Source organism: Dipodomys merriami, unplaced genomic scaffold (genome assembly GCF_024711535.1).
Source record: "Dipodomys merriami isolate MVZ:Mamm:240054 unplaced genomic scaffold, mDipMer1.0.p SCAF_137, whole genome shotgun sequence".
NCBI classification, from domain to species: domain Eukaryota; kingdom Metazoa; phylum Chordata; class Mammalia; order Rodentia; family Heteromyidae; genus Dipodomys; species Dipodomys merriami.
In genome coordinates this window covers 1,592,864-1,614,869 of record NW_027202682.1, presented here as the reverse complement: position 1 = coordinate 1,614,869, position 22,006 = coordinate 1,592,864, and the positions used below count along the sequence as shown (strand labels likewise).

Genomic DNA, 22,006 nt, shown 5'->3' with positions numbered 1-22,006 from the left:
AAGTGGCGTCCGCGGAGCGACGGAAGCCGGGGTGGCGTGCCTGCGCGTGCGGAGCGGTCCGCGCACCGCCGGCCGGGGCTGAGGAGCGGGACCGGGGTTGGGGACCCGGCCCGGGACATGGGCCGCCGGAGGGCGTCGCGCGGGCCTGGGGCCGAGGGCGCCCGCGCCCGGCGCCCGCCCGGCCGCTCCCTGGAGGCGCTCGCCGAGGAGGTGGGCGCCGCGCTGCGCGGTGAGCGGGGGCCGGCCCGGGCCGGGGCGGGGCCTGGGAGGGGCGGGGCCCCAGAGGTGTGGAGGGGCGGGGCCCGGAGGTGTGGAGGGGCGGGGCCCGGAGGTGTGGGGCATTGGAGGGGCGGGGCCCAGAGGTGTGGAGGGGCGGGGCCCGGAGGTGTGGAGGGGCGGGCCGGGGCGGGGCCTGGGAGGGGCGGGGCCCCAGAGGTATGGAGGGGCGGGGCCCGGAGGTGTGGAGGGGCGGGGCCGTGGGGGCGGGGTCCGGATGTGTGGGTGGGCGGGGCCCGGAGGTGTGGAGGGGCGGGGACGTGGGGGCGGGGTCCGGATGTGTGGGTGGGCGGGGTCCGGAGGTGTGGAGGGGCGGGGCCCGGAGGTGTGGAGGGGCGGGGCCGGCGGGGGGTCGGCTCGGCCCCCCACTGAGGCCCCCGCGCTCTCCCGTTTCCCGGCGCAGGGTGCGTGGAGCCCGCGGCGGTGGACGCGGGCGGCCCGGGCCCGGCAGCGCTGCCCTGCCCGCTGGCCATGTGGGAGCTGGGCCACTGCGACCCCCGGCGCTGCACGGGCCGCAAGCTGGCCCGCCTGGGCCTGGTGCGCGGCCTGCGCCTGGGCCACAGGTTCGGCGGCCTGGTGCTCAGCCCCGCGGGCGTGCAGTGCGTGTCCCCGGCAGACAGGTAGGCGCGGCCGGCCCCCGGGTCCCTGTCCCCGCCCCCCGGGTCCCTGTGTCCCCGCCCCCCGGGTCCCTGTGTCCCCGCCCCCCGGGTCCCTGTGTCCCCGCCCCCCGGGTCCCTGTGTCCCCGCCCCCCGGGTCCCTGTCCCTGTGTCCCCGCCCCCCGGGTCCCTGTCCCCCCCCCCCCGTCCCTGTGTCCCCGCCCCCCGGGTCCCTGTGTCCCCGCCCCCCGGGTCCCTGTCCCTGTCCCCCGTCCCTGTGTCCCCGCCCCCCTGGTCCCTGTCCCTGTGTCCCTGCCCCCCGGGTCCCTGTGTCCCCGCCCCCCGGGTCCCTGTCCCTGTGTCCCCGCCCCCCGGGTCCCTGTCCCCCCCCGTCCCTGTGTCCCCGCCCCCCGGGTCCCTGTCCCTGTCCCCCGTCCCTGTGTCCCCGCCCCCCGGGTCCCTGTCCCTGTGTCCACGCCCCCCAGGTCCCTGTCCCTGTGTCCCCGCCCCCCGGGTCCCTGTCCCTGTCCCCCGAGTCCCTGTCCCTGTCCCCCGGGTCCCTGTGTCCCCGCCCCCCGGGTCCCTGTCCCCGCCCCCCGGGTCCCTGTCCCCGCCCCCCGAGTCCCTGTGTCCCTGCCCCCCGGGTCCCTGTGTCCCCGCCCCCCGGGTCCCTGTGTCCCCGCTCCCCGGGTCCCTGTCCCTGTCCCCGGTCCCTGTGTCCCTGCCCCCCGGGTCCCTGTCCCTGCCCCCCGGGTCCCTGTGTCCCTGTCCCCCGAGTCCCTGTCCCCGGTCCCTGTGTCCCCGCCCCCCGGGTCCCTGTGTCCCCGCCCCCCGGGACCCTGTCCCCGCCCCCCGAGTCCCTGTGTCCCCGCCCCCCGGGTCCCTGTCCCCCGTCCCTGTGTCCCCGCCCCCCGGGTCCCTGTGTCCCCGCCCCCCGGGTCCCTGTCCCCGCCCCCGGGACCCGGGTCCCTGCCCGGGACTCCCCCGCAGGCCCGGTGCGCGCCTGGCCTAGGGCACGGCTTTGGGTACACGTTGTTTGAATGAGCAAGCCAGGAAGCATTGCCTTCAGGCCGGCCGCCGCGGCCTCGGGCGCCCCACGGGCCCTTCGCTGGGGTGTGAGGGCTGGGGAATGGCTGGCTTAGAACCCGTCAGGCCAGGCGCCCAGCACCCCGCCCTCAGGGCACCCCAGGGTCCACCGACGCTGTCCCGCAGGCAGCTGGTGGCCCGGTCTGGGATCGCTGTTATAGACTGCTCGTGGGCCAGACTGGACGAGACGCCCTTGGAGAAGATGCGGGGTGGCCACACGCGGCTGCTGCCCTACCTGGTGGCTGCCAACCCCGTCAACTACGGCCGGCCCTGCAGGCTTTCCTGCGTGGAGGCTTTTGCTGCCACCTTCTGCATTGTGGGTGAGTCCTGGGGGGCCTGGCCTGGTGGTCTCACCGTGCCTCCACCCCTGGCTTTTCCCACGCAGCCCCCGGACGGGTATGAAGTATTTCAGGGGGCTACCGGGCAGGATGGTTTCAATCCAAGCCCCCAAGTCTCAGTTTATAGAAGAAAGATGGAACAGCTTTTTCACCCAAGGCGAGCGCGCTACCACTGTGAGCTACAGCTCCACTTCCAGTTTTCTGGTGGTTACTTGGGGATAAGAGTCTCACAGACTTTCCTGCCCGGGCTGGCTTTGAACTGCAATCCTCAGATCTCAGCATCCCAAGTAGCTGGGATGACAGGCGTGAGCCACCGGCGCCCGGCTGTCCTCAGGCACTTCTTGGAGGCCCATATGGAGACTCAGAAGTTGGAATGAGAGAGGAACCCCCGGGGGAGGGGAATTGCTGGGAGGCCGCACCAGCCAGCAGGGTGGTCAGGGTACTCTCCAGAGAGACGCTGACACCCCTGGCCTCCTGGCCTCTGCACCAGCAGGGTGGTCAGGGTACTCTCCAGAGAGACGCTGACACCCTGGCCTCCTGGCCTCTGCACCAGCAGGCTTTCCAGATCTTGGTGTCATTTTGCTGCAGAAGTTTAAGTGGGGCAAGGGCTTCTTGGACCTGAACCGCCACCTCCTGGATAAGTACGCTGCCTGCAGTGGTCCGGAGGAGGTAGTGCAGGCAGAACAGGCTTTCCTGGCCAGCGAGAAGGACAGGCCCCCGGAGGAGGAAATCGGTGAGGGCTGCGGTATGGGCCGGAGCTTCTGGGGCACGCACGTGTCTCTGCCCTGGCTCTCTTGGTCACCGTCCTCTCTCTCCATTCAGATCCCTTTGATGTGGATTCAGGTCGAGAGTTTGCAAACCCCAACAGACCTGTGGCCAGCACCCGGTAGGTCCTGGGGACTTTGGGGTTTGTGATAGCACAGCACCAGCATGACTCAGGCCTCTGGCGGAGGGGGCGGGGGGGAGGGGGGAGAGGGAGGGATGTGAAGGGAGGGGATGGAGGTCTTAAGACAACCGGGCGGGGGGGGGGGGGGGGGGCGGTGAAGGGAGGGGGTGAGGTCTCCTAAGACAACCGGGCGGGACTCGCAGTGCAGGAGGCAAGGTTCTGAGGTCAGTGCCATGGGGAGGGCCATGGACGGGGCAGGGAGGACGCCACGAGGGACACGCACGCGCTCCCTTCCAGACTGCCTACGGAAACAAGTGACAGTGAGGAGTCTGAGGATCAGGGGCCTGGCTCTGAGGATGGAGGCGGCGGCGGCGGCAGCTGCCCAGAGGAGGCGGGGGAGGAGGAGGAGGAGGAGGAAGAGGAGGAAGAGGAGGAGGAGGCGGCAGCGGAGGAGGAAGAGGGGGAGGAAGAGGAGGCGGCGGCTGCGGCGGCTCCTGGGGCCCGAGCCCCAGCCCCAGCTTGGAAAGGAATTAAGAAACGGCAAAGAGACTGAAGGTTGCAGACACGACATTGTTGAGGAGAGGACTGTGGAAGTCCAGCGACGGCCGTGGGACATGGGGTGGACAGGCCTGGCAGCACCAGCCCGCTGCAGCCGCCCGCGCCCACAAGGCTGGGCCCCTCTCTGCCGCGGGGGCACGGCTGAGGCCCGCCTCGGGCTCTCCGCAAGCCGCAGGCCTTGGAAGGGCCTCGGGCGCAAGTCTGGGCGGAGGGTCGGGAGCGCTGCCTGCCCGGGTGCGCGCCGGGGGCACGGGCTGTGGTGCATGCGCGTGTGCGGAGGGCAGCCGAGGGACACCAAGCTCCTTGTCCTGCTCGCAGCCTCTGGGACCCCGGACGGGCCTGGGATGAGCACGCGCGGCCTGCCGCCTCCTGTGAGCCGCGCTTCCGGAGTCGGGGGAGGGGCGGGCTGGGCACTCACACCTCCACTTTCCTTAAAAGTTGGTCACCCAAACCCGAGCCCTGGCCTTCCTGTCTCACCTGGGGGACCGGGTAGAACTTCCTCGAGAGCTGTTCTCGACCCCGTGCCGCGCGCGTGGGCACGAGCGCCATTCAGGTGCACGCCTCCCGGGCACCGCCATTCAGGGCACCGCCATTCAGGGTGCACGCCTCCCGGGCACCGCCATTCAGGGCACCGCCATTCAGGGTGCGCGTCTCCCGGGGGCCGCCATTCAGGGCGCCGCCATTCAGGTGCGCGTCTCCCGGGCACCGCCATTCAGGGTGCCGCCATTCAGGGCGCCGCCATTCAGGGTGCGCGTCTCCTGGGCGCCGCCATTACAGGGTGCCGCCATTCAGGGCGCCGCCGCTCGTGTCCTTTCGCCTCCCATGAGCTGCCCACACTTGGAGCGGTGTGCGAGGGGTTCACAGCACGTCACAGCCACGCCAGCATGCAGGGGGGCACCGAGGGACGCGGGGAGCTCAGGGGTCAGCCTCCATGCACTTCTCCAGATCCTTGAGTTTCTTGACAAACTCCTGCGCCTCCTTGTTGTTCCGGCCTTCCAGCATGCGCAGCGCGGACCTCACTGGGGGGACGGGGGGGGGGGAGGGGGAGGGGGGGCTGAGGCGGGGCCAGGCCCACGGCGCGCGCGCGCACACACACACACACACACACACACACACACACACACACACACACACACACACGGCCTTCCAGCATGCGCAGCGCAGACCTCACTGGGGAGACGGGGGGGGGGGGGGGGGGCTGAGGCGGGGCCAGGCCCACGGCGCGTGCGCACACACACACACACACACACACACACCCTGGCCTCACGGCGGGCAGGGCCCCCAGTGCTTGCTCACCCTGGGCCCGGGGCCGGCGCAGGTGCAGGGTGACGGGCTGGCTGGCCCTCGCGCCCCCTCCGGCCTGAGGCCTCAGGACCCCGCTGACCCCGCTCAGGCTCAGGGCCGCCTCCCCGGCGAAGTCGTTGGTGGACAGCCAGTCATGGTCCATGACGGTGAACAGCACACAGGCCCCGCGGCGCCGGCAGGCCTCCACGGGCACGGAGCTGCGGGCGGGCGGCCGGTCAGGGGTGTGCCGCTGCCGCGTGGGCGCGGGGCACGGAGCTGCGGGCGCCGGGTCAGGGGTGTACCGCAGCCGCGTGGGCGCGGGGCATGGAGCTGCGGGCGGCCAGTCGGGTGTGCCGCTGCCGCGTGGGCGCGGGGCACGGAGCTGCGGGCGGGCGGCCGGTCAGGGGTGTGCCGCTGCCGCGTGGGCGCGGGGCACGGAGCTGCGGGCGGGCGGCCGGTCAGGGGTGTGCTGCTGCCGCATGGGTGCGGGGCACGGAGCTGCGGGCGCCCGGTCAGGGGTGTGCCGCAGCCGCGTGGGCGCGGGGCATGGAGCTGCAGGCGGGCGGTGGCCGGTCAGGGGTGTGCCGCAGCCGCGTGGGCACGGGGCCGGGCACTCACAAGTGGAAGAGCTCATCGTAGACCGGGTGCAGCGTCCGCGTCTTCACCTGCGTCCTCTGGCTGCGGACCAGCGGGAAGAGGTGTGGCGGGCCCAGCTCCACAATCACAAAGGGGTCACTCAGGCCTGCGGGGTGCTGCCGTGAGCCCGCCGTCCCCCACCGCCCCCCCAGGCCTGCGGGGTACAGCTGGGAGCTCCCCCAGGCCTGCGGGGTACAGCCGTGAGCTCCCCCAGGCCTGCGGGGTACAGCTGGGAGCTCCCCCAGGCCTGCGGGGTACAGCCGTGAGCTCCCCCAGGCCTGCGGGGTACAGCCGGGAGCCCCCCGCCCCCCACCGCCCCCCCAGGCCTGCGGGTACAGCCGGGAGCCCCCCGCCCCTCGCCGGCACTGCCAGGCCTGCGGGTACAGCCGTGAGCCCCTCCAGGCCTGCGGGGTACAGCCGGGAGCCCCCCGCCCCCCGCCACCCCCCAGGCCTGCGGGGTACAGCCGGGAGCCCCTCCAGGCCTGCGGGGTACAGCCGGGAGCCCCCCGCCCCCCCCAGGCCTGCGGGGTACAGCCGGGAGCCCCCCGCCCCCCGCCGCCCCCCAGGCCTCACCGTTGGTGTCCAGGGGGAGCAGGTCTGCCGCGTGCAGCACCTCCACCGCCAGCCGCTGCTCGGCCGCCTCGTAGTGGCAGCGGACACTCAGGCGGCCAAACCGGTTCTGCTCCAGAGACCGCTGAGAAAGAGGCGGTGAGCAGAGACGCTCGGGCCGGCGCCCGCTCCCGCGGCCGCCGCTGCTCACCTGCTTGAGCTTGTCCAGGTAGAACTGCTCGATGCACTCGCGGGTGGAGCACCTGTGGAGCCGCAGCTCCTCCTCCAGCCTCTGCGGGGAGCCGGGAGCCATGGGTGACGGGGAGGGGGGAGGGGCGTGCACCTGCGCCGCCGGGAGCCATGGGTGACGGGGAGGGGGGGGGGAGGGGGCGTGCACCTGCGCCGCCGGGAGCCATGGGTGACGGGGAGGGGGGAGGGGCGTGCACCTGCGCCGCCGGGAGCCATGGGTGACGGGGAGGGGGGAGGGGCGTGCACCTGCGCCGCCGGGAGCCATGGGTGACGGGGAGGGGGGAGGGGCGTGCACCTGCGCCGCCGGGAGCCATGGGTGACGGGGGGGGAGGGGGCGTGCACCTGCGCCGCCGGGAGCCATGGGTGACGGGGAGGGGGGAGGGGCGTGCACCTGCGCCGCCGGGAGCCATGGGTGACGGGGGGGGGAGGGGCGTGCACCTGCGCCGCCGGGAGCCATGGGTGACGGGGAGGGGGGAGGGGGCGTGCACCTGTGCCGCCGGGAGCCATGGGTGACGGGGAGGGGGGAGGGGTGCGTGCACCTGCGCCGCCCCATCCAGCTGGCGGGGCCGGGCAGAGCAGGCGGGGCCCTTACCTTGTAGCTTCCGTCCCTCAGGCTCTCCAGGGGCAGGCCCTGGCCCTCTGCGTGGAAGAAACTGACCAGGGCCTGTGGCGGGGAGAGGAGAGGGACATAGGGACGTCAGAGGGCCTGGCTGGCCGGGGGCACGGAGACCACAGCAATACTCGCTCTCAAGAACCAGGACAAAGCCACTTCTCATACCCGGATACCCCAGGAGGCCTGGGAGGAAGCTGGCACCTGAGACCGGGCGGCCGGGGGGGGGTGCCAGGGACTCCTGGGCTCACCTCCAGTGTGAAGTGGAAGCGCCCGTAGAAGTCGGCGGAGACGTCACTGTTGGCACCCAGGGCCTGCAGGACCGCCTGCAGGAGCAGCTCCCACAGCGCCTCCAGCACCCTGTGGGACACAGCCGTGAGCGCCAGTCCTACTGGGGCGCCTGCCCGCCCTGCCAGCCCCACCCTGCCAGCCCGTGAGCGCCAGCCCCTGTGAGCACCAGCCCCGCCGGGCACCTGCCCGCCCTGCCAGCGGCTCCGTACCGAGTCAGGTTCTCTTTCACCAGCGAGGCGCTCAGCCGGGCCAGCTTCTCGTCCAGGTACTTCATGAGAGGAGCCACGGCCTGCGGGCAGAGCATGAGGGCAGCTGAGCCCCGCCCCGCCATGGCCCGGCCCGCCCCTCTCCGGGCGCGTCCCCAGCCCAGGGCTCACCTCGTCATTCTGAATGGAGTCGGGGGACAGGCTGATGTGCTGCACGTACTTCCGGATGTCCGCCACCATCTGAGGGGGGCCACGCTTAGCTCAGGGGCGTGGGCCACCAGGACCGGCCGGTGCCCGGGTCCAGCACGCCCCAGCCCCCGGCCGCCCACCTTGGAGGTCAGGTGTGCCGTCACGGTGCGGGCCTCCCGCTGCAGGTCCTCGTCCAGAGCCTGCGTGCAGCCGAGCAGGGCCCGGGGCAGCGCCCCCGCCACCCCCGAGGCTCCTTCCGGCCACGCCAGGCCCCGCAGAGCCTGCCCCGAAGCCCTGCGCACCGCCTCCACGTTGTTGAGCACCACGCAGAGCTGGGGAGGGGCAGCCAGGCAGCTGGCGGGGCCGTGCGCGTGCCGCCCGCCAGCCCGCCCCGCCAGCCTCCCCGGGGCCCCCCTCACCGGCTGGCTCACCACCTCGCCCGCTGCCCCCGGCTGACTGTCCACCTTCTTCCGTAGCAGCTCGGTGTAGAAGAGCGTGGCCTCACACATGTCCTGGGGGAGTGGGGGGGGGTGAGCCCTGTTCTTTGTCCGCTGTCCCCTGGGCCTGCTCCCTCCCCACCCCTGCCCATGTACTTGGCTGAGTTGAGTGCCCAGCCCCTGGGCCTGGGCCGGGTCGGGCCAGGCCAGGCGGACCCACAGCTCCTGAATGTGGCTGAGGCAGAGGCTGGCGGTGGTCGCAGAGCTGCTGTGCTTGGAGGCCGAGTCCACCGGTTCCAGCTGGGAAGGGCAGAGGCGGGGCCGTGAGGGAGCCGGACCGGAGGGCCTGGGGACACATCCACCCCGTGTGCCCACTCACCGAGTCCTCAGCCACCACGCAGGCCTGTTCACCGAGTCCACACCCATCACGCATGCTCGCAGCTCACGCAAGAATCCATAGCACGCACACCTATCATACACGCTCACGCGAGTCCACGGCACGCGCCCGCTCACCGAGTCCGTGTCCACAGCCCCCTGGAGCCGCCACTTGGCCTGATCACGCAGCACTTGGAGCCACAGCTTCACCGCCGGCAGGAAGGGTGTGTGGAGGCCGCCCAGGGCCAGGGAGCGGCTGTCCCTACAGGGGGCGCCGTCAGGGCTCCGCTGGGCCACAAGGGGACCCGGGAGCACAGAGCCCCCCTCCCCGGGGGCTGCGGCCCCCGACCCCGCCTGGGGGAGGCTGGGACACCCACCGGCCAGGGACGCAGCTCCAGAAGCGCTGGGTGTCTGCCAGCGTCAGGTAGAGCTCAAAGAGCCCCGCAGCCACCTCCAGACCCATCTTGGGGTTCAGCTCCTCGGTCAGCACCCACGCCTCCTCAGCCACCTGCCCGGGAGCGGCGGGGTCAGACCATCCACGCGACACAGGGCCCCCCGCCCCCCCCGGGCCCCGACCCTCACCAGGCGCTCCAGCTGCCGGAAGGTGAGCGTGAAGAAGTCCACGTTGAGGATGCTGCGGAGGACGCACGTCAGACGCCCGGGCCCGGGGCCCACGCGCCGTGCCCAGCCCGCGCCCGCACCCGGCAGCCTACCCGTGGAAGAGGCTGGCGTAGATGCCGTAGCAAGACTGCAGGTCCTCATAGACGATGTCTGCCAGCTCGATGAGCCCAGGCAGGCGCTGCGGTGCTGGCTGCGAGGGAGCCCGGCTCGGACTGACCTCCACGCCTGGCAGCCCCCCAAAGTGCGCCTGCACCCCTCCCCCAACCGTGCCTGCTCCCCCCAACCATGCCTGCACCCCTCCCCCAACCGTGCCTGCTCCCCCAACCATGCCTGCACCCCTCCCCCAACCATGCCTGCTCCCCCCAACCATGCCTGCTCCCCCCAACCATGCCTGCTGCCCCCCACCGTGCCCATGCCCCCCAACCTTGCCTGCTCCCCCCAACTGTGCCTGCTCCCCCCACCGTGCCCGCATCCCCCAACCATGCCTGCACCCCCCAACCTTGCCTGCTCCCCCAACCTTGCCTGCTCCCCCCAACTGAGCCTGCTCCCCCCAACCGTGCCTGCTCCCCCCCAACCATGCCCGCGCCCTTCCTGAGCCACACCTGTTCTCGGGGACTCTTGGCGTTCAAGAGCCTGTCATACCACTCTCGGTTTCCTCTCTGCAAAGAAGTCACTTAGTCATCAGTGGGAGGGAAGAGGGGGGACAGGGCCCCCCAAAGCCCGGGCCGGTTGGAGCAGACCTTCAGGGCTGCAGCAATGTCCATGTTCAGCTCTGTCTCAAAGGGACAAATCTCAAAGGAGGGCTGGAAGAGCTGCAGCTTGTCCAGACACCTGGTGAGGACGGGGCGGGGGGGGGGGGGGTGCTGGAGTGGGAGTCCCAGCCCGGGCTAGCCTCAGCCCTGGGACGCCCACCCCGCCCCCACCCTGCCCCGCCCCGCCCCGCCACGTCCCCCTCACTTCAGCAGCAGCTCCAGGCGGTACACCGCGGTGCTGTTGGTGGCAGGGAAATAGTCCCGGAGCTGGCGCAGCAGCCGAAGCCCGAACTCCGAGAAGGCAGAGAAGCTGTCGGCCAGGCTCTCCTCCTGGGGGACAGAGCTCTTCAGAGCCCTGCAACTGCCCCCCGTCCTGAAGAACCACACCTCTGCGGGCCATCCCAGTCCCCCTCGGTGGCTGTGAGCCCGGGGCCTTTGCACCTGCTGCCCCCTGCCCCGCCCGCCAGTGCCCACGCCTGTCCCCCCATGCTCGCTGCCTCGGGTGGCCTTGGACACACACATGTCCGTGGCATCTTCTCGGGGTGACTGACACAAGCAGCACCCTGTCCCCGTAACCTCACCCTGCCCCCCCCCGCGGTCAGGGCACCCACCTGTTCCTGGGGCAGGGAGGCCGCCTCCTCCCAGTGCGCCTGCATATCCTCCAGCAGCCCCAGGAGGTAGCCATAGTCTAGAGTGCGTGTCTGATGGTGGCGGCTGCTGACCTGCCAGTGCCTGGGGGGGGGGGGGCCTGTCACTCACGGGAGCCCCGCCCCCGCCCCGTCCCTCACGGAGCTCCGCCCCTCACGGGAGCCCCGCCCCTCACAGGAGCCCCGCCCCCGCCCCTCACAGGAGCCCTGCCCCTCACGGGAGCCCCGCCCCTCACGGGAGCCCCGCCCCTCACGGGAGCCCCGCCCCCGCCCCGCCCCTCACGGGAGCCCCGCCCCCGCCCCGCCCCTCACGGGAGCCCCGCCCCGCCCCTCACGGGAGCCCTGCCCCTCACAGGAGCCCCGCCCCTCACGGGAGCCCCGCCCCTCACGGGAGCCCCGCCCCTCACGGGAGCCCTGCCCCTCACAGGAGCCCCGCCCCCGCCCCTCACAGGAGCCCTGCCCCTCACGGGAGCCCCGCCCCTCACGGGAGCCCCGCCCCTCACGGGAGCCCCGCCCCTCACGGGAGCCCCGCCCCTCACGGGAGCCCCGCCCCCGCCCCTCACGGGAGCCCCGCCCCGCCCTCAGGGAGCCCCGCCCCACCCCTCACGGGAGCCCCGCCCCGCCCCTCACGGGAGCCCCGCCCCGCCCCTCACGGGAGCCCCGCCCCGCCCCTCACGGGAGCCCCGCCCCGCCCCTCACGGGAGCCCCGCCCCTCAAGGAGCCCCGCCCCTCACAGCACGGCCAGCTGCAGCGGCGACAGGTTGCTCTGTGCTCCGTGAAGGCAGAGGACTGTGGTGGCGGGCGCGCTGAGCTCACCACGCCAGCTGCTGGAGTTGGGCTGCGGGGGAGGCGGGGTGAGCAGAGCCTGGCAGCTCCCACCCCGGCCCGCTCCCCGGGGCCCGCCAGGCGCCCCCGGCCCGGCCCGCTCCCCGGGGCCCGCCAGGCGCCCCCGGCCCGGCCCGCTCCCCGGGGCCCGCCAGGCGCCCGTACCTCCTCCACTCGGTGCTCGAACCGCAGCACGCGGCTGAGCAGCAGCAGGTAGGACAGGAAGCCGGACCGCCCGCGCTGGCTCAGGGCCGTGTCCCTCTGGAAGGCGGCACAGCCCGGGGTCACGGGCCTGCCCGCCCCGTCGGCGGGGTCAGGGCCGCGCTCCCGAGGGCTACCCACCTGGGTGGTGATGAGCTTGAGGACCAGGTGGCAGTCCCCCTGCACCCGGGAGGCGCTGGAGCGAGGCTCCAGCCTGAACCAGCGGTCGGCCCCGGCCACGGGCACCTCCTGGGGGAGGAGGGTCAGCCCGCGTGACCCCCCCTCCCACACGGCCCCCATGGGAGGCTGGGGAGACGTGGGGAGGACCCACTGGGTACTGAAGTCAGGAAGCTCCGGGCAGCCCAGGGAAGGGGTGGGGGGCAGCGTCACAAGGACACGGGCTGGGCCCCCCGCACGCACGCCGCCTCCCTCCCCCCTGCTGCCTCCCCCCTGCCGCCTCCCTCCCCCCCGCCGCCTCCCCCCGCCTCCCCCCCCCGCCGCCTCCCTCCCCCCCCCCCCGCTGCCTCCCTCCCCCGCACACACCCGCACGGGGATGTTGAGACACCCCAGGAAGTCGTCGGTGTGGTCCTCGGTGGGCCCCCCAGAGCCGTTGGCGCGGGCCGACTTCACAATCTGCTTGAAGTACCTGGGCACAGGATGTGGGGGTCACCCTGGCCGTCCCCAGGAAGCCACTGACCTCAGGGCCTCGAGCTGCAGCTGCAGGTGGGGGGGTGAGGGGAAAGGGGTGCGGGGTGGGGGGCAGGGCGCGGGGCACGGGGCAGGGCGCGGGGCGCGGGGCAGGGCGCGGGGCAGGGCACGGGGCAGGGTGCGGGGCGCAGGGCAGGGCACGGGGCAGGGCGTGGGGCGCGGGGCAGGGCGTGGGGCGCGGGGCAGGGCACGGGGCAGGGCGCAGGGCGCGGGGCAGGGCGCGGGGCGCAGGGCAGGGCACGGGGCAGGGTGCGGGGCACAGGGCAGGGCACGGGGCAGGGCGTGGGGCGCGGGGCAGGGCACGGGGCAGGGCGCGGGGCGCGGGGCAGGGCGCGGGGCGTGGGGCAGGGCACGTGGCAGGGCGCGGGGCAGGGCGCGGGGCGCGGGGCAGGGCGCGGGGCGCGGGGCAGGGCGCGGGGCAGGGCGCGGGGCGCGGGGCAGGGCATGGGGCAGGGTGCGGGGCGCAGGGCAGGGCACGGGGCAGGGCGCGGGGCAGGGCGCGGGGCAGGGCGTGGGGTGCGGGGCGCGGGGCGTGGGGCCCCAGCACGGCACCTGCTCATGCCTTTCAGGCCGATCACTTCGTTCAGCTTCCTGCAGGCTTCTGCCAGGGACACGTCCTCGTCGTGGTCCCTGCGGGGAGGGCAGGCTTGTCTGGAGCTCCAGAGCCTGGTCCTGCCCTTGCCCCCCAGGCCCGCGGAGCCAAGGCCCCGTACCAGATGTCCAGGTGCAGCTGGTCCGCGCTGACATCCTCAATCTCACTGCAGGGAGCACAGAGATCCCGTGTGGGTCCCCGGCCCGCCTCTCCAGGGCTGGGCAGGGGCAAGTCCAGGGACAGTAGGGAGTCTCCACAGCTCCAGCTCCTGTGTTCACATCTCGGCTTTGCCAGCTGGGTGGCCGCTGGGGCGCAGCACAGGGCTGGCACAGAATGGTCCCCCCCCCCCGCACTCTCCATTGGACATCGGACCCAGCCAGCCCCTCCTTGGGGTCCCTAGGGGCAGCAATAAAGCCTGGGACTCGTCCCCTGAGGGCAGAGGGTACTGAGCCAGTGGGGGGGGGGGCGGAGGAAGCTTACAACAGGAAGTCCTCCTTCCAGACGGGGTTCAGAGTGCTGTTCTTGACCTCCGTGACCTGGATGCACTTGGCGGGAAGTGGGCCGCTGCGCTTGCTGCCCTTCCGGAAGCCGAAGCGCTGCTCCTTCTGCCCGCTGGGCTCCCGAGGGGCGCCCGAGGCGGGCAGGATGCCCAGCATGCAGTACGGGTCGCTGAAGCCTGCGTCGGGCAGAGCCTCAGGCCGCAGCGGCCTGCCCTCCGCCCTCCGCCCTCCGCCCTCCGCCCTTCAGACGCCAGGCCTGGCCAGCCAGGGCCCACCCGGTCCCCACTCACCATTGGGGTCCTTGGCCAGAAGGTTCTTGGCACGCACCACGGAGACTTTTAGGGCATAGGTGGGAGCCTGTGGGACACCGCATGGGGCTGGGCAGCTTCAGCAGGACACGAGGGCCTGCCCCCCCGTCCCGTCAGCGCCTGCCCCCCCGTCCCGTCAGCGCCTGTCCCCTGACCCGTCAGCGCCTGCCCCCTCCCGTCCCATCAGCGCCTGCCCCCCACCGTCCCGTCAGCGCCTGCCCCCCATCCATCAGCGCCTGCTCCCCATCCATCAGCGCCTGCCCCCTCCCGTCCCATCAGCGCCTGCCCCCCACCGTCCCGTCAGCGCCTGCCCCCCGTCCCGTCAGCGCCTGCCCCCCATCCATCAGCGCCTGCTCCCCATCCATCAGTGCCTGCCCCCCGTCCATCAGCGCCTGCTCCCCCGTCCCGTCAACGCCTGCAACCCCCCCCCGTCCTGTCAGCGCACGGGGGGGGGGCTTACCTTGGCCTTCTTCACACGCTCCATGGCCGCAGCGTGCTCCTCGGGGCTGGTGCCAAACACCTGCGGGAGGTGGGGGGTGAGGCCTGGAGCGGGACTCCAGTCAGGGACCACGGACCTCCAGGGAGCACGAGAGAGGGGAGGGAGCAAGCCCCGCCTCTGCCCCAGCCTGGAAAGGCCGCCAGGCTGTGGGCGGGGCCGTGGCGGGCGGAGTCCACTCCCCGCCTCCAACCGGTCTGTCCGGATCCTCCCGCCAGTCCCAGTCCCGCGCCCTCTGTGTCCATCCCTGTGTGTGAATGCCACCTCTCACCTCTCCGGGGCCTGTCACCTGTCACCTGTGTCTGTGTCCACTCTGTGTCACCCTGGTGGTGGTGGTGTGGCTGTCCCCGGACGGGGACCGGGCTGCTGCTCACCTGCTGGAGGTAGCCCAGCAGGGCCGCCTCATCGTCCACCTGGTCGGGGTCCATGGTGCCCGCGCGGTGCAGGACCGTGTACAAGGCCTCCTCGTACAGCATCTCCACCTGCGGGCGGCAGCTCCCGAGTGTCCGCCCGGGGCCGCTGCGCGCCCGCTGCCCTGCGCCCCGTCAATCGCCCTGCGCTGCCGGCTGCGGCGGGACGCAGGCCTCTGAGCCCCCCCCCCCCCGCCCCAGCCCTCCCGTGTCAGTACCTCCTCCTGGGTCAGGGCTCTCAGGCCACGGTTGGGGTCCACGGGCTCGGCGGGAGCTGGGGAACCACTGCGCAAGAGGACCTGGAAGGAGGGAGGGCCAGGATCCCCAAGTTGGGGAGGGCTCTGAGCCCGAGGCGACCCAGGGAACCATGGCTGGCTGAGCAGAGCTCCTCCTGGGAGAAGGGGGGGAGGCTGGGGAGGGTGGGCTGCAGCCCAGGCTGGGGGGGGTTCACCTCGGGGCAGGGCAGGCTGGGGGGGGGATGGCTGCAGCCTAGGTGGGGAGGGGGGGGGAGTTCACCTCGGGGCAGGGCAGGCTGGGGGGAATGGCTGCAGCCCAGGCGGGGGGGGGTTCACCTCGGGGCAGGGCAGGCGGGGGGGGGGGGTTCACCTCGGGGCAGGGCAGGCTGGGGGGGATGGCTGCAGCCCAGGCGGGGGGGGGTTCACCTCGGGGCAGGGCAGGCGGGGGGGGGGGGAGTTCACCTCGGGGCAGGGCAGGCCCTGTCTGCCATCTCCTTTCTTCAGGAGGAAGCGCATGTGGGCGAAGAATTCCACACCATCACCAGGTTTCCTGAGAGAGAGGGGCCGGTCAGCTCAGTGTGAGCCCGACGGGCACACGCGACCCCTGGGGCGCACGGGGGCGGGGAAGTGTGGCCCCCACCGTGCCCCGGACCTTCAGCCCCCTCCCCACCTTGGTGAGCTAGCCGGGCCCACAGTGGCGTGTGGACGCCAGGGAGGGAGGGGAGGCGGGGCTGGCGTGCGGGCCGGCCCCCGCTACCCACCAGGCCCCCGTGGCGGGCTCCTGCAGGTGGGCGCTGCTGTCAGGCTCCTGCCCGGTTTTGCGGAGGAAGGATGGGCAGGCCTGCACCTGCCTGAGCACGCTGCTCTTGATCTCCAGCAGAGTGGACATGGCGCCGCTCACCTGCCAGGATGAGGCTTTGGGTTGGTGTTGGCCGGGGAGGCCGCAGGGACGCGGGACAGAGCAGGGGCCTGGGAGGCCGCTGCCCACGCGGGACTGGCGGACCACGCCAGAAACCCGACGGAGCCTCTGGGAAGCGGCACCCGGTGTGTTCTGGAGACCGTGGCCGCACAGTGATCCAGGGCGCCCGGGCGGCAGAGGCCGGGACCGGGCGGGGTGGACCCCAGATCACGTGACCGGAATGTCCAGGAGGGAACGGTCTGGGGTCCTCAGCTCAGAGTCCGGCCAGCGACCCCACAGACAGAGCTTGCCCTCACAGCCAGGAACCACCCGTGGCCTGGGCTCTCCGCCTCCCTGTTGCTGTGGTAACGCGGCCGCTCGGCAGCGCGGGCATCCTGCTGGCAGGGCGCAGCCCGGCTTCCTGCTGGGACAGAGCGGCCCTCTGCTGGGGCGGGGACCCTGGAAGACCCCCGCCGCCCTCACCCTGCACTAACTGGGGAGGGGGAGCAGGAGTGGGCTGAGCCAGTCTCCAGCCCTGGGAGGGGGTGGGGAGGGGGCGGCGGCGGAGGCGGGGACCAGGCGACACACCATAGAGGTCTGGGTCCCGGGACTGCAAATCAGAGGCCCCCCTTCCCCGTCCAGGGCGCAGTCTGGGATCCCGACCATTCCTGCTGTTGTAACATATCCTGGCAGGGTCCCCAGCCCAGCCCAACACCTAGGTGACCCTTTAGCAGGGCCTCAGTTTCCCTTGTAGACCCTAAGTCAAAGTCAGGGTGAGAGCTCCTGCCCTGCCCAGCCCGGACGTCCAGCCCCGCCCCGAGGCCTCCCCACGGTCTCCTTCCTCCCCCAGCCTGGACACCGGTGCACACGGCACCTCCTCTGCTTCACAGGACACCCCTGCCCCGCCACCCACCCCGCTGCCTGGCGCTGCCTGGTGCCCTCACCACAGCCACCCCGGCCAGGGGCGAGGGACACAGAAGAGGAAACGCACCAGCCCGCCGCACTGGACAGCCCGGGGCTCACACAGGTGTGGGGCGAGTTCGCTGCTGTCGGTGGCTCGGGCCTCACCCCACCGCGGGGAGCCCCGGGTCCCCGCTGACCACCCCGTGGAGGACGGCGAGGAGCCTGGGGGAGGGGCAGCACTCAGAGAACGCCCCCTCGCTGCCTCCACACGGTTACTGCCCCCCGAGTCTCCCCTCAACATGGGGCCCGTGGCCGGACGCACAATTCCCCCCCCCCAGCCGAGTGGGAGAGGCCGCTCCCCGTGACCCGAGCCCACCGCCGCGCAGGCCTGAGCCGTTGCCGGGGCAACCGGCAGCCGCATCCGTGTGCGATGGGGCCACGGGGGCTCTCGGTCCCCGAGACAAATGTGACGCAGGAACCAAGCAGCCCGCGCCGCAGGGCCGGGGTCTCCGTGGGAAGGAGATGTCTGCGACAAGGAGCGGGCGGTAGCCCCTCCAGTGTCCCCTCAGCCCCTCGGGGTGTCCGCTCAGCCCCTCGGGGCGTCCGCTCAGCCCCTCGGGGTGTCTGCTCAGCCCCTGGGGTGTCCCCTCAGCCCCTTGGGGTGTCCGCTCAGCCCCTCCAGTGTCCCCTCAGCCCCTGGGGTGTCCCCTCAGCCCCTCCAGTGTCCCCTCAGCCCCTCGGGGTGTCCGCTCAGCCCCTCGGGGCGTCCGCTCAGCCCCTCGGGGTGTCTGCTCAGCCCCTGGGGTGTCCCCTCAGCCCCTTGGGGTGTCCGCTCAGCCCCTCCAGTGTCCCCTCAGCCCCTGGGGTGTCCCCTCAGCCCCTCCAGTGTCCCCTCAGCCCCTGGGGTGTCCCCTCAGCCCCTCCAGTGTCCCCTCAGCCCCTCGGGGTGTCCGCTCAGCCCCTCGGGGCGTCCGCTCAGCCCCTCGGGGTGTCTGCTCAGCCCCTGGGGTGTCCCCTCAGCCCCTCGGGGTGTCTGCTCAGCCCCTCCGGTGTCACCTCAGCCCCTCGGGGTATCCGCTCAGCCCCTCGGGGTGTCCCCTCAGCCCCTGGGGTGTCCCCTCAGCCCCTCCAGTGTCCCCTCAGCCCCTGGGGTGTCCCCTCAGCCCCTGGGGTGTCCCCTCAGCCCCTCCAGTGTCCCCTCAGCCCCTCGGGGTGTCCGCTCAGCCCCTCGGGGCGTCCGCTCAGCCCCTCGGGGTGTCTGCTCAGCCCCTGGGGTGTCCCCTCAGCCCCTCGGGGTGTCTGCTCAGCCCCTCCGGTGTCCCCTCAGCCCCTCGGGGTATCCGCTCAGCCCCTCGGGGTGTCCGCTCAGCCCCTGGGGTGTCCCCTCAGCCCCTGGGGTGTCCCCTCAGCCCCTGGGGTGTCCGCTCAGCCCCTCCAGTGTCCGCTCAGCCCCTCAGGGCGTCCGCTCAGCCCCTCGGGGTGTCCGCTCAGCGCCCGGCGCTCCGGTGGGGCCGCTGCGCTGGGTGACGGTCCAGCCGCAGAGCGCAGGTGGCGGCGTGGGGCGGCGGCGTGGCCCTGGCCGTCCCGGGCCGAGGCTCAGCACCCTGGCCTGGTGCTGGGGGGCACAGCCGTCCTCAGGGCCCGCACCTGTGGAGGCCGCGCCGCCCAGGACCCCCCATGCGTGGGGCACCCGTCTCGCTGACCGAAGAGGCCCCGGAGACACCTGCCCGGGTGGGTGTCTGCCCCGGCCGTCCCCAGCGGGGTCAGCTCAGTCTGCCAGGGACTGACTGGCACAGGTGTCTCCCCACCCCCACCCCCACCCCAGGGCCGCGTCCCCCCCACTGTCCCCCCACTGCTTTTCCCCTGCTGTCCCCCCAGCTGCCCCTCTCCCTGCCCTCTGACCCCCTGTCCCCCTCTGGCCGCCTCCCCACTGTCCCCTACTGGCTGCCCCTCCCCCCTCCGTGTCTCCCCGCCCTCCCCGCACCGGGGCTGAGGCCGGCGCCGGTCACCCGCGGGGGTCCCGCAGCCCGGTCTGGCCGGGTCATTGCGGCCCTTATTGTTATCGCTCGTGGTGCTGCAGGGCTGGCTTCCGCTGCGGGGACCTCGGTGTCAGGACGGGGCCGGGGCGGCGACCCCGCAGCCTGCTCCCCGCGCCCCCCGCCCCGTGCTCCCGCCCCGCGCCCCCGCCCCGAACCCCCTCCCCGAATCCCCGCCCCGAACCCCCGCCCCGAACCCCCGCCCCGCGCCCCCCTCCCCGAACCCCCTCCCCGAATCCCCGCCCCGAATCCCCGCCCCGAATCCCCGCCCCGAACCCCCGCCCCGAACCCCCGCCCCGCGCCCCCGCCCCGAACCGCCTCCCCGAACCCCCTCCCCGCGCCCCCCTCCCCGAACCCCCGCCCCGAACCCCCTCCCTGAACCCCCGCCCCGCGCCCCCCTCCCCGAACCCCCTCCCCGAACCCCCGCCCCGCGCCCCCCTCCCTGAACCCCCGCCCCGCGCCCCCCTCCCCGAACCCCCTCCCCGAACCCCCGCCCCGCGCCCCCCTCCCCGCGTCCCCCTCCCCGAACCCCCTCCCCGAACCCCCGCCCCGCGCCCCCCTCCCCGAACCCCCTCCCCGAACCCCCGCCCCGAACCCCCGCCCCGCGCCCCCCTCCCGCGCCCCGCGCCCCCCTCCCCGAAACCCCTCCCCGAACCCCCGCCCCGCGCCCCCCTCCCGCGCCCCGCGCCCCCCTCCCCGAACCCCCTCCCCTCCCCGCCCGCGCCCCCCTTCCCGCCCCGCGCCCCCCTCTCGGCGACCCCCTCCCCGCGCCCCCCGCCCCGCGCCCCCGCCCCGCGTCCCCCTCCCGGCGACCCCCTCCCCTCCCCGCCCCGCGCCCCCCTCCCGGCGCCCCCCTCCCCTCCCCGCCCGCGCCCCCCTTCCCGCCCCGCGCCCCCCTCTCGGCGACCCCCTCCCCGCGCCCCCCGCCCCGCGCCCCCCGCCCCGCGTCCCCCTCCCGGCGACCCCCTCCCCTCCCCGCCCCGCGCCCCCCTCCCGGCGCCCCCCTCCCCTCCCCGCCCGCGCCCCCCTTCCCGCCCCGCGCCCCCCTCCCGGCGACCCCCTCCCCGCGCCCCCCGCCCGGCGCCCCCCGCCCGCGCTCCCCGTCCCCCGCCCCCCTCCCGGCGCCCTCCTCCTCGCCCCGCGCCCCCCTCCCGGCGACCCCCTCCCCTCCCCGCCCCGCGCCCCCCTCCTGGCGCCCCGCTCCCTTCCCCGCCCCCCGCCCCCCGCCCCCCATCCCCGCCCCGCCCCGCCCTCCGCGGTGCGAAGGGGCTGCTCCGCTGTTTACGCCCCCTCCCCGCGGGTGGCGGGTGCCGGGCCCGCGGGGAGCCGGGGTCGGAGGTCCGGGGTCGGAGGTCGGCCTCGCGGGGGTCTCGGGCGCCCCGCCCCCGGCCCGCGCCCGACCGCGCGCGCGGCCTCAGTTTCCCCAGGCGCCGCCCCCCGTCCCCCCCCCCCCCGGGTCCGGCGGGCCGAGCGCGTCCGTCCCCGGCGGGCCGAGCCCCGACGGCTTGGGCGGGAGCGGGCCGCACTCACCGTGGCCCGGGCGCGGGGAGCGGCGCGGGAAGGGGGCTCCGCGGGGACCCCGAGGCTCAGCGCCGCCCGCCCGAGCCAGCGCCGCGCTCGCCGGAGACGACAGCACTGCGGAGCCGGCGCGGGGCGGCGCGGGGCGCGCGGGCGGGGGGCGCGGGAGGGCGCGCGGGAGGGCGGGGCGGGCGCCCGGAGCCCCGCCCCCAGCAGGCTGGGGAGGGCGGAGGGGAGGGCGGGGGAGGGCGGGGGAGGGCGGGGGGAGCTGCGAGGGGGCCTGGGGGAGGGGATCTGGGGGAGGGGGCCTGGAGGGAGGGGGTCTGGAGGGAGGGGGCCTGGGGGAGGGGATCTGGGGGAGGGGGCCTGGAGGGAGGGGGCCTGGGGGAGGGGGCCTGGGGGAGGGGATCTGGGGGAGGGGGCCTGGGGGAGGGGGCCTGGGGGAGGGACGGCTCCCTGTCCTGAGGCCCAGGCTTCACTCTGTCCCTGGGCTCAGGCTGCTTTGGCAACAACCAGGACCCCTCTTCCCAGAGGAGGGAGGCCGGGTCAGGCAGGGTCGGGCAGGGTCGGGCAGGGTCAGGCAGGGTCGGGCAGGGTCGGGCAGGGTCAGGCAGGGTCGGGCCAGTCACCATGCATCAGGGTCACCCAGGGCTTGAACCAAGGGGGCCGGGGCGGGGTCTGGCTCCAAGTGCCCACCTGCCGCGGTCTCCGCACCTGCCCCAGGGCTGCAGCCGGGACCAGCCCGGGCCGGACACCGCCACCCGACACTCCACGGCTGGGAGGCCCACTTAGATGTGGGGCGTTGACCTGGAGCCTGCCCCCCGTGGCGTGGCTCCTGCCTGTGGGCAGTGGGGCAGTCCTGGGACCCCGGAGCTGAGGGAAGGCACATGCCCGTTCTGGGGAGCTGGTGAGGTGAAGCAGACCCCCCAGAGGCCTCCCTGAGAGCGTGGGCAGCTGGGCCCAGGGCCATGGGGTCCCATGAGCCCCCACTCGTCCTGTCTGGCAGAGAGGAGCGACCTGGACACGACCCTGGCGGAGATACAGTGGGGGTGGACATGGCTGCTGTCTAGACCTGTGGACCCCAACTCCGGCCCGCCAGCCTGACCTCTGTCTGCGGGGACAGGGACCGCGAGGATGGCCGGATGGAGGAGGCAGAGTGGCGGTGTGTTGTTCAAAGCTGCCCAACCCCAAGCCCCCTCCATCCTGCCCAGTCTGGCCAGGCGCCCGTGGCTGTGCGTGGGAGGACTCTGGAGATGGAGCCGCGGCGGGCCTGGGGGCTGGGCTTTGGGCACCCCCCTTTGCAGGGGATGGGAGTTGGGCCTGGGCGGCAGACCCCCCCCTTCTTGGATCTGGACCTGATGCTTCCCTCCTACCCCACCCGTTACCGACTTGCGTCAGGTTCTGCCAACCTGTTGGAACAAACACAGTCTGGTTGCCATGGTGATCATAATGGCTTTGGGGTGAAGAGATGATCCGCAGCTGCTGTAAACAGGAAGTTGGGGTGGGCAGCTGCCAGGCTGCCGGGGAGGGCTGCCCACCCCCTGCAGGAGCCCTGCCCATCAGTTGGCTGGGGCTGGGTGACTCTCAGTACTCTTCTTTACAGGTAGGGAAACTGAGGCCCAGACGTACGAAAGGACTTTGGGCCCATAGACCTGCACCTCCATTCTCCCGAGATCTGTTCCCTGGGGGCTCGGGGAGCTTGCCGAACAACGGACTCCCCATCCCACCATTCCCCCATCCCGCCATTCCCCCAATGGTGTTGAGACTGAGTCAGGCCTCCTTGATCAG

The 22,006-nt window shown here is 73.9% G+C and overlaps 2 protein-coding genes across 4 annotated transcripts; one reads left to right on the top strand and one right to left on the bottom strand.

Moving 5' to 3' along the window:
- Positions 1-62: 62 nt before the first annotated feature.
- Tsr3 (TSR3 ribosome maturation factor) lies at positions 63-4,200 on the top strand. 2 transcript variants are annotated; one of them, XM_070019906.1, is made up of 6 exons: positions 80-229; positions 680-896; positions 2,086-2,279; positions 2,854-3,030; positions 3,120-3,183; positions 3,481-4,180. In XM_070019906.1, the coding sequence occupies exons 1-6, from the start codon at positions 118-120 to the stop codon at positions 3,734-3,736; spliced, it is 1,020 nt and encodes a 339-aa protein (XP_069876007.1). In that variant the 5' UTR covers positions 80-117; the 3' UTR covers positions 3,737-4,180. The 2 variants fall into 2 exon arrangements, with proteins under 2 accessions (XP_069876008.1, XP_069876007.1); XM_070019907.1 differs by lacking the exon at positions 2,854-3,030 and having other exon boundaries at positions 63-229; positions 3,481-4,200.
- Baiap3 (BAI1 associated protein 3) lies at positions 3,734-15,759 on the bottom strand. 2 transcript variants are annotated; one of them, XM_070019904.1, is made up of 33 exons: positions 15,625-15,759; positions 15,326-15,413; positions 14,846-14,926; positions 14,592-14,699; positions 14,182-14,241; positions 13,704-13,770; positions 13,394-13,589; positions 13,035-13,079; positions 12,874-12,951; positions 12,157-12,259; positions 11,755-11,862; positions 11,578-11,673; positions 11,322-11,425; positions 10,552-10,672; positions 10,146-10,270; positions 9,929-10,019; positions 9,791-9,847; positions 9,281-9,378; positions 9,150-9,201; positions 8,945-9,075; positions 8,706-8,829; positions 8,349-8,492; positions 8,175-8,267; positions 7,896-8,087; positions 7,738-7,806; positions 7,570-7,649; positions 7,321-7,429; positions 7,052-7,123; positions 6,422-6,502; positions 6,235-6,355; positions 5,644-5,767; positions 5,038-5,243; positions 3,734-4,760 (listed from the first exon to the last, which is right to left on the bottom strand). In XM_070019904.1, exons 1-33 carry the CDS (start codon positions 15,750-15,752, stop codon positions 4,657-4,659), a joined length of 3,456 nt encoding a protein of 1,151 aa, XP_069876005.1. In that variant the 5' UTR covers positions 15,753-15,759; the 3' UTR covers positions 3,734-4,656. The 2 variants fall into 2 exon arrangements, with proteins under 2 accessions (XP_069876005.1, XP_069876004.1); XM_070019903.1 differs by having other exon boundaries at positions 6,235-6,502.
- Between the last annotated feature and the right edge of the window lie 6,247 nt (positions 15,760-22,006).